The 9,771-nt window shown below is 39.4% G+C and overlaps 1 protein-coding gene across 12 annotated transcripts in view; it reads left to right on the forward strand.

Annotated features, from left to right (window-relative positions):
* LOC122559001 (voltage-dependent L-type calcium channel subunit alpha-1D-like) overlaps positions 1-9,771 on the forward strand; it is a 617,537-nt gene that overhangs the window by 472,842 nt on the left and 134,924 nt on the right. For all 12 annotated transcript variants that reach the window (XM_043708064.1, XM_043708058.1, XM_043708060.1 and 9 more), the window contains 2 exons: positions 3,137-3,264; positions 7,651-7,747. In XM_043708064.1, coding sequence (XP_043563999.1) covers positions 3,137-3,264; positions 7,651-7,747 — 225 coding nt within the window. The remainder of the gene's footprint in view (positions 1-3,136; positions 3,265-7,650; positions 7,748-9,771) is intronic.

The raw sequence follows: 9,771 nt of genomic DNA on the forward strand, positions 1-9,771 counted from the left end.
TGTAATGCTATCCTTTATCAAAAATGCCACTCCCCCTCCTCTCTTGCCTCCCTTTCTATCCTTCCTGTAGCATTTGTATCCTGGAACATTAAGCTGCCAGTCCTGCCCATCCCTGAGCCAAGTTTCCGTAATTGCTATGATATCCTAGTCCCGTGTTGCTAACCATGCTCTGAGTTCATCTGCCTTCCCTGTTTGGCCCTTGCATTGAAATAAATGCAGTTCAATTTATTAGTCCTACCTTGTCCCTGCCTGCCCTGACTGTTTGACTCACTTCTGTTCTCAGCTGTACCCATCTCAGATCAATCTCTTTCCTCACTATCTCCTTGGGCCCCCCCCCCCACCTTACTAGTTTAAATCCTCCCGACCAGTTCTAGCAAATTTCCCTGCCAGTATATTAGTCCCCTTCCAATTTAGGTCCAATCCATCCTGCTTGTACAGGGCACTTCTACCCCAAAAGAGTCTCCAATGATCCAAAAATGTGAATCCAAAAATGTGAATACACCAGCTTCTCAGCCATGCATTCATCTGCTCTATCCTCCTATTCTTTCCTTCACTAGCTCGTAGCACCATCTACTTCAAGAAAAATTCTAATTTTTGGAATCTACTTTGACTCAGTTTGGGTGCTCTATACATCCCCATTCCACCAACACACACCTTACTGCTGGTTATGGAGATTGCATTCCATTTACACAATTCTCTATGTTCCCCTTCTGCTGTGCTTATTCTATATCTAATGTTATCAGCTTTCTTAATCATTTTTAAAAGGAATAATAGTGCAGGAACATAAAATAATTTGAATGGATAAACTTGACTGTATCTCATGCCTCATTTAAATGTCACTACCAAAATGTAGACAATTATTGAGAGCAATCCAGGCAGCTTACCACTGAAGAGGCTTTGATTTAAGACACGGCACTGTTGGCAGTACGCAAAAAAAGATGGCTAAAGGATGTTGATCAGTAATGGAGTGACCTTGAGAGAAAGTTAGAAGCAGGAATGCTGGGTAGGTAAAGTTCATGATTAGCGCTAAGTGGCCATGCTTTGAATGTGGACTTGGGAGGAGCTCAAATGCACCTTGTTGCTCCACATTCAGTTCAGCAATTGTTTTAAACTCACCTCCTTGGTAGCAGCCTGCTGCAGTCAGGCTGGTTATATTGCATGTGCACATGTTTTTTTTTTCTCATTCAGGTTGTACAAACTTATGCAAGAGACATGAGACAGCCATTGGACCCCTTACATTGCTATACTAAGGGACTAACACATGTTTCAGGCACATTTCTTGTTCAATAATGTGTGTAAATCACGTGTGACATTTTGGAAGCAGGAATCTCCCTTTAGTTGCAAAATAAAACAATCACATAACATTGAATTCTATCCTTTAATTTTATCTATTTCAAACACCTTTATTATTACCAAAGACTTTTTTAATGCATTTGATTCTTTTTCTTTTGCTTCTGTAATTATTATTAAACTGTTTCAACTCGTTTTTCTTGCCAAATCTTTGCATTTAAAGTGCATTGTCTTTATAGTACTTTTATCATCCTTTATCATTTTAATAATTATTCCCCTTTCAAAATACTTGGCTTCACAAGGATGAGTTTATATTAAAACAATGACAATCATTTACAGAACAGAATTCTATCAAAGTTGGCATTTGTAGCCCTCTGGTGTACTCCAGGTGTAACACATTTGGGAATGCTTTGGAAGGGCTGTATATTGATTGGATTGATTGGGTTTCAGCTTTATATTAAGGATTACAAAGTACGCTATAAGAGATGGAGGCTGACTCTTCAGTCAGTCCAGACAAAAGTCTTGTGTAGGCATGCCAATTCACCATGCTGTATGACCCACTGCTTGTGATAAAATGTGCTACTTTCATCTGCTATCTTTAGCATAAGGATATTCAGGGCCTGCTTGGTCTTGTATGGCACAGAAAAAAAAACTGCGTAATTATTGCATATTAGCAACCAGTTCCAAATTATATTGAAATGATACACAGATTTTGAGGAGACTAGATGTTTCACTCTTTTGAGATTTAAAGGTTTCCTATACACAAATCCATATGATGTCATCGTAGTTGATAGCACTTATGACACTCTTCAGTATTTAGAGACATGCTCTATTCCTGATGAAGGGCTTTTGCCCAAAATGTCGATGTTCCTGCTCCTTGGATGCTGCCTGAACTGCTGTGCTTTTCCAGCACCACTCTAATCTAGAATCTGGTTTCCAGTGTCTGCAGTCCTTGTTTTTACCTACTCTTCAGTATTTGCCCTTTCAAATCTATGTACAACAAAATTCAATAATATAGAAGGCAATAGGGTTTGAGCAGATGTTTCCATTGTTCTCATGTGTGATATGTCACTGGTGTTGATCCAGACTGTGAATGGCATCTGTTGACTTCACCTACCTGGAGTTTCAGGATTCTGCCACAGGTTGGATTTCTACAAAGAGGCATCATCTTTATGGCCCTGGAAAAATAACCTCCTAAGGCATATTATAACAACTATGAAGATAAACAGGAGAATAATGACAAGGCTTCAAAGCAGAACTTGCTGTCAGGAGCATGATGCATTTGACAAGTTTCAATACTTGTTCTTAGTTTGGGAATCTGAACACTGCATTTACTGTTCTGTCTACATTACCTGCAGTGCTATGTGTCTTTTAACAACTTGTATGACATTCGTCCATCCAATCCCTTCAATCTTTATAAGTATATTCTCTGCAGAAGGCTCCAGCTTCTAAAGTTTTTAATGTCAATGAATGTGATGTGTGTGAGTGCTTATTGTTAGCTTTCATGGTGTTTCCTTTTGGTGGCACTGTGTAATTAATATATACTTAATTTTATTTTGTTCCTTCTGAATACAACCTCAGTGGCGGGTGTGTAGACTGGCTGAAATTTTACAAACAGGTTTGCTCAATTTACATTTTATTGGGCACAACTAATGTGAATGTACCTCTGCGTTTCCCAGGAATTGCTATTTTTGCAATGTCAATACAACGTTGCAACCAGTAAAACAATTCCAGCAGTGAATGGTAATATTTCACCTTTGTACGTAAAATCAAAACAGAGGTCAAAAATTTACTGAGACAAGCATTCCCAAATGGCCAAATAATTTTCTCCATCTTTACATTTCAGATAATAAACTTATTTGTGGCTGTTATCATGGACAACTTTGATTATTTGACACGTGATTGGTCCATTCTGGGTCCTCATCATTTGGAAGAATTTAAAAGAATATGGTCTGAATATGATCCAGAAGCAAAGTAAGTAAATTGAATTTAATTCTATCTTGCAATTAGTTTTAAATGTTATGAGTATTCCAACTTGTTTGGCTGCAGTTTTCTGTGGAACAGAACAACATAAGTGCAGTTTAACAAATTTTTGCTCTTTGTATTTCATCAATGAGGAGAATTTTATGAACTCCAAAACATGCTGCAATGTTACTCCATCCATTAGGTGTATGGTGATTTACTCAAATAACTGACAGGTGTCATTATGTGATAGAAGTGCAAATTCGTTAAGTTACCCCTTAAATCTTGCAGGTGAAAAATCCAAAGGTTTTTTTTAACAATAATATTTCACAATGTTTTGTGGTTATCTGATTGATATTGTAATCTGTGAAAGTGAGTTCAAATCAATCCATGGCAATTTGAAATTCAACATTTTTTTTAAATTTGGAAGTAAAAAGCCAGTGTATTTGTAAAAGTGATCATGAAATTGTATTGTAAAAACCCTTGTGATTCACTGAGAGACAGAAATTTGATGAGTGGAATCTTGTAGGGGTGGGCTATGGCGAGATTTGTGGCAAAATCAGATGAGATTTCCTGCGAGGCTGATTTTGATGTTGGGAGCACCTCAATGCATCTTTTATGTATTTTTTCAGGCAGTCATTTCCTTGCTAGGCACTGGTGAGTTGCCAATTAATGGGTTGTATAGATTGTTGATCGCCCTTATTAGTGCTTCAACTCGCCTCAGTAATATAGAGTTTCCGATGTTACCACACACGCTGAGCAAACTAGATATTGAGAATTCTCAATGCAGAAGTCAGAATGAGTACCTGGTGACTTCAGCTTGCCACCGGCTGTGACCAGCCTCCTCATTGTTCAACACCAAATGACATCTCAGGCTATGATCCATGGCCTCTAGCCGCATGCATCCCTTATCCATGGACATTAGGATTTAACATTTCTCAACCTGTCACAATTATAATGGCACTTTCCTGATTCACTTGCAGGGCATTTAAAGTACAGATTTACATTGCAGGGTACACTGCCAAGAACACTCTGCATACATGGAGAACCACTAATTCACTGATTCGGCCAGACTGCATCTCAAGGCTGTTTGCTTGCTCTCTTAGCACTCATTCACTCCATGTCTACCTGCATGCTCACATCATCCATACCTTACCTTGTCGTGCCAACTAGCACAGTCACTAATCAAGGTGCTTGAGTTCCTGGTCAGCAGCTCACAGTTAAGAGGCATACATTTTACTGTACAGCAGCATGCTACATCAAACTTACACATCCAATAATGGTGGATGGACCAGCCATCTCTGCAGAGCTCTGAGGGGACACCACTGAGAATCCTATGCATGGTTTGTCCTCCAGCTAGGTACGTCTTGGCACTGCCCTGCCTCCTTGTGAGGAAGAGACTTTGATGTTTACTCCATACTCTATCTCCATGTCTTCGGTCCTGAGGATCAATGATTGAAGTGATAGAGCTTGGATGAGTGTGCCTCTCCAGCAAACACTGTGTGTACTGGATCTGGCTGTCCATGGCAACCGAAATGTTGCATGATTAATTGCACTGCTGACACTTCTGGGTAAAGAAGGCCATTGCCTCCCACATTCCTGTCTGTCTCTCCTTCGCTTCCTGGTCCATTCTGACAAAATCCTTGAATGATTGCCTGAAGCTGAGCAGGTGCCTGGTCTCTGGCAGTCCTCCGAGTACCAGCGGCCTCAGACATTTCTTCCCCACCTAGCTGTGGAGCAGTTGCAGTGAGGTGATGACCAGATTGTGCTCCCATACTTTCTAAGGCGAAGGTTCCGAACAATATGTCAAGATCCAAACTAGTGGGAGGTGTAAGAGGCAGACTTGTCCTAATGCTTTCTTTGAAACTCTCATCCTCAGAAGCAAAGGAGGTGAATTCTGATGGAGCCATTGCACCTTATAGGTGGAGGATACAATGTCTGTAACTGCAAGACAAAAGAGAGAAATGTTTGCACCCAGTGGTTAGAGGTGGAGTGGAATGAATGAGACTAGCAGCAGGGTTAATGTGAGCATTGCTGTGGTTGAATAGTGGTTCTTAACTCGATTAGCATGGCATGGAATTCTTGGCAACTCTGCAGGAGTGATCCCAATCTTCTCCCATGAGGGCCAAGGGGTTGAATGTCATGCAGCAATCTACCCACACAGGCCCTTTTGGCAATATTGTGTGCTTTCCTCACTTGGAATGAGATAAAGGGAGGAATTAAGTGAGGTGAAAGTGTGTGACTATGTGACACACATTTTGGTACTAGTATAAGTGGAGAAAGGTGGTGAGGCATTCAAAGGGAGTGAACAGGCAGCATGTATTAAGAGGAGGGAGATTGGGGGCTGAGGAAGGGTGGTGGATGAGAGTGAGTAAAGGAAGATCTTGTAGATGTTATGATTCCAACTGATGTTATTACTGAATGAGACAGATCCCAGAATAAAACCTGACTTGTTAGGTCATATTTTGTTTTGCCTTGGTTTTCTCCCACTGAAACACAAACATATAATACTGCAAATTTGGTTCTAACAATAAAACAGAATGCTATTAAGAAAGAACTGAAGATAGAATCGAATAAACCAAGCTATCCACCTATAACACAAATTCAATTATTTGAAAGTATACTTTAAAAATATAATCTCACTAACCCCAATGCACATTGTTATAAATAAGACTGTCAGGGTCTGGTGACATAGCCTCCTCTGCTGGTCCTCCAGTAAAAGGGCACTCCTTCTTTGCACCACTCTCCAGATTACTGTCTATGAATTGCTACACCATATACACCAATTCAAGAGGAAAGCCCATCACTACATTATCTGGGAAACTATGAAAGGATGATGAATACCAACCTCACTAGCAACACCCATGTCCAAAGAATGTTTTTACTTTTAAAGTATATGGGATACACACAAAACAAAAACGTACTATGTCATTCAAAGAAATTGCATGATCATAGGGTCACAGCATGGAAATAGACCCTTTCATTCAACCAGTCCACGCTGACCATGTTCCCAAACTAAACTGGTCCCACCTGCCTGTGCTTAGCCCATATGTATTGTAACTGTACCTGCATCCACCACTTTCTCTGGTAGTTCATTCCACACGTGAACCACTCTGTAAAATAAAAAGTTGCCCGTCATGACCTTCTAAATCATTCTCCTCTCACCTTAAAAATATGCCCCGTAGTTTTGAACTTCACCACCCTAGGGATAAGACCCTTGACATTCGCCTTATCTCTGCCCCTCATGGTTTTATAAATCTCAATAAGGTCATCCCTCAACCTCCTACTCTCAAGTGAAAAAGGTCCCAGCCTTTCCAGTCTATTTTTGTGTCTCAAATCCTCCATTCCAGGCAGTATCCTGGTAAATCTTTCTGGACCCTCTCCAGTTTAACAATATCCCTACAACCAGAACTGCCCATAGTACTCCAGAAGAAGCCTCACTAACATCCTGTGCAACCTCAATATGACATCCCAACTTCTGAGATCTGAGCAATGAAGGTAAGTGTGCTAAATGTTATTTAACTTTTGGTTCATGTGCACCTCATTTCCAATATATTTGCCAGATTACTATTTCATTTCATTCAAAAGTTATTTGCACAACCTCATTGTGAGTGTACTGTTTACACAGAATTTTCTCTAAGGGTAATAGCTTTTGAGAAGTTCCTGTATGACTGTGTTCAATTTTAATGAGCAAATTCAAGTAATGTGTAGACTGGGCCCTGTAGTATTTCTTTTTCAGGTGCTAAGTTGCACACTTCTTTGCTGGATACTCCTGTTAATCAACACAAAGCTCTTGTATTACCCCAATATCACTCCCTCCCTCACTTTCCTACTTTAAAGCAATATTTAAGATTGTTTACAGATTATTAAAAGACTGAGAAGTGTAAGTTGTCAGTTCTGTGATTGGTCAACGGAAAAGTTCACACTATTCACAAGACTGGAACTGAGAAGGAGCAGTTTTGTCAACCTTACATATTTGATAGGGAAGGACTTTCATCAGATTTTGATTAGGTGTAAAGTGATGGTGCTGGGAAGTATATGGGATTTTGTTTGGCCATGTTTTCCAAAATCTTTCTAACTGTGTTATATGTAAGTAGCTTGGTTTGTTTTATTTTGTTTTGTTTTTATTTCTTGAGTTTCTTTTATTGTTAAAACTAAAATTGCAATCTTGTGTGTATGATGTTTCAGGGAAAAACTGCCAAAAAAGCATCAATTTTTTTTACTGGGATCTGACTTGTCCAGTAATAATATCAGCTGATATCATAACTCGATAGATAATGGAATTTGATGCTGAATCAGATTATTTACTTGTGAACGAACAAGGATAAAATATCATAGGTTTCGTTATCGTACTTCTTTCGCTATTTTGTAATGATTTAAAAACTCAATTTTTCACAGAGGGAGAATAAAACATCTTGATGTAGTTACTCTACTTCGGCGTATACAGCCACCACTGGGCTTTGGAAAACTTTGTCCTCATAGAGTCGCCTGCAAGGTAAGGCAATTTATAAACTTAAAAGTCTCATTGATCAGACATACAGATAATCTGACACTTTTAAGTTTGTACTTGTAGAAGTTAAGTAAGCTGATAAGTATTGTGATCCAGGACATTGCAGCTTATTTAATCCAGTTTACATTTGTGATACAAGATGGTCGATACTCAAAATGAATCAGTATCATTTTTCCTGATAGCAACTAATATACTTAGGAATATTCAAGTGAAGGCTCATAAATATGACATGGTTGTTCTTGCACAGATTGTTAGAGAATCATAGTTCCTGAAAACTATGTACATATTCTGTAAATGGAAAATCATGGCCCAATTACAAATTATGCCAGCCTATCACACAAGTATTAGCATTTTGATATTCCTAACTTTGGAGAGTTGGATTGCTGTTGTATTGTTAAATAAAAGGTGTAGTTTTTAAAATTTATACTATTGCAGATTTAGATTTAGAATTATTTTCCATTGGCACGAAAGAAATTCCAATAGTTCTTACTGTACTGCTCAGGACTGCAAAACTTAATATAAAAATATAAAGTGAAGTATCAATAATGTAAGGTTAAGGAGACAAAATGATGGTTTAGTAAATTTCCGAATGACACTAAGGTCGGTCGCATTGTGGATAGTGACAAAGGATGTTGTAGGTTACAGAGAAACATACATAAGCTGCAGAACTGAGCTGAGAAGTTGCAGATGTAGTTTAATGCAGAAAAGTGTGAGGTGATTCACTTTGGAAGGGGTAACAGGAATGCAGAGTATTGGGCTAATGGTAAGATTCTGGTAGTATAGATGAGCAGAGAGATCTTGGTATCCAGGTACATAGATCCTTGAAAGTTGCCACCCAGGTTGATAGTGTTGTTAAGAAGGCATTCGGTGTGTTTATTGGCAGAGGGCTTGAGTTTTAGAACCATGAGATCTTGCTGTAGCTTTCAAAACTCTGGTGCGGCCACATTTGGAGTATTGCGTACAGTTCTGGTCACTGCATTATAGAAAGGAGGTGGAAGCTTTGGAAAGGATTCAGAGGAGATTTACTAAGATGTTGCCTGGAATTGAGGGAAGGTCTTACGAGGAAAGGCTGAGGGACATGAGGCTGTTTTCGTTAGAGAGAAGAAGGTTGAGAGGTAACATAATTGAGACATATAAGATAATCAGAGGGTTAGACAGTTTGGATAGTGAGAGGCTTTTTCCTTGGATGGTGATGGCTAGCATGAGGGGACGTAGCTTTAAATTAAGGGGTGATAGATATAGGACAGATGTCAGAGATGGTTTCTTAACTCCGAGAATAGTAGCGGCATGGAACACACTGCCTGCAACATTCGTAGACTCGCCAACTTTAAGGGCATTTAAATGGTTCATTGGATAGGCATATGGATGAGAATGGAATAGTGTAGGTCAGGTGGACTTCAGATTGGTTCCACAGGTCAGTGCAACATCAAGGGCTGAAGGGCCTGTACTGGGCTGTAATGTTCTATGTTCTATTAACAAAGTTAAAAGTTAAACATTGCAGTAATTGTGGTGTATTGTAAAACATACAAAATAAAGTTAAAAGTTACACATTGCAGAATTTCTTAGTTTTAAGTCAAAAATAAGTAAAGCTGAAAGTTCAAACATTACAGTTTTTGTTAAGAGCTTCGCCATGGTGGGACCATACTTCGAGGAATCACCTCAAGACCAGGACTTTGTATTGATGTTTCTTAAGGGAGAGGATTCTGACAAAATATTGGCAGAAGAAGTTTTAAGAGGGGTGAAAACTGATGGACAATTTATACGTAGAAGGGCTGGCTATACTTAGGATGGTTAAATCAACTGGTTCATATGGTTTACAGATGAAAATGTGTTGCTGGAAAAGCGCAGCAGGTCAGGCAGCATCCAAGGAACAGGAGAATCGACGTTTCGGGCATAAGCCCTTCTTCAGGAATGAGAAAGTGTGTCCAGCAGGCTAAGATAAAAGGTAGGGAGGAGGGACTTGGGGGAGGGGCGTTGGAATTGCGATAGGTAGAGGGAGGTCAAGGTGA

Source organism: Chiloscyllium plagiosum, chromosome 18 (genome assembly GCF_004010195.1).
Source record: "Chiloscyllium plagiosum isolate BGI_BamShark_2017 chromosome 18, ASM401019v2, whole genome shotgun sequence".
NCBI lineage: Eukaryota > Metazoa > Chordata > Chondrichthyes > Orectolobiformes > Hemiscylliidae > Chiloscyllium > Chiloscyllium plagiosum.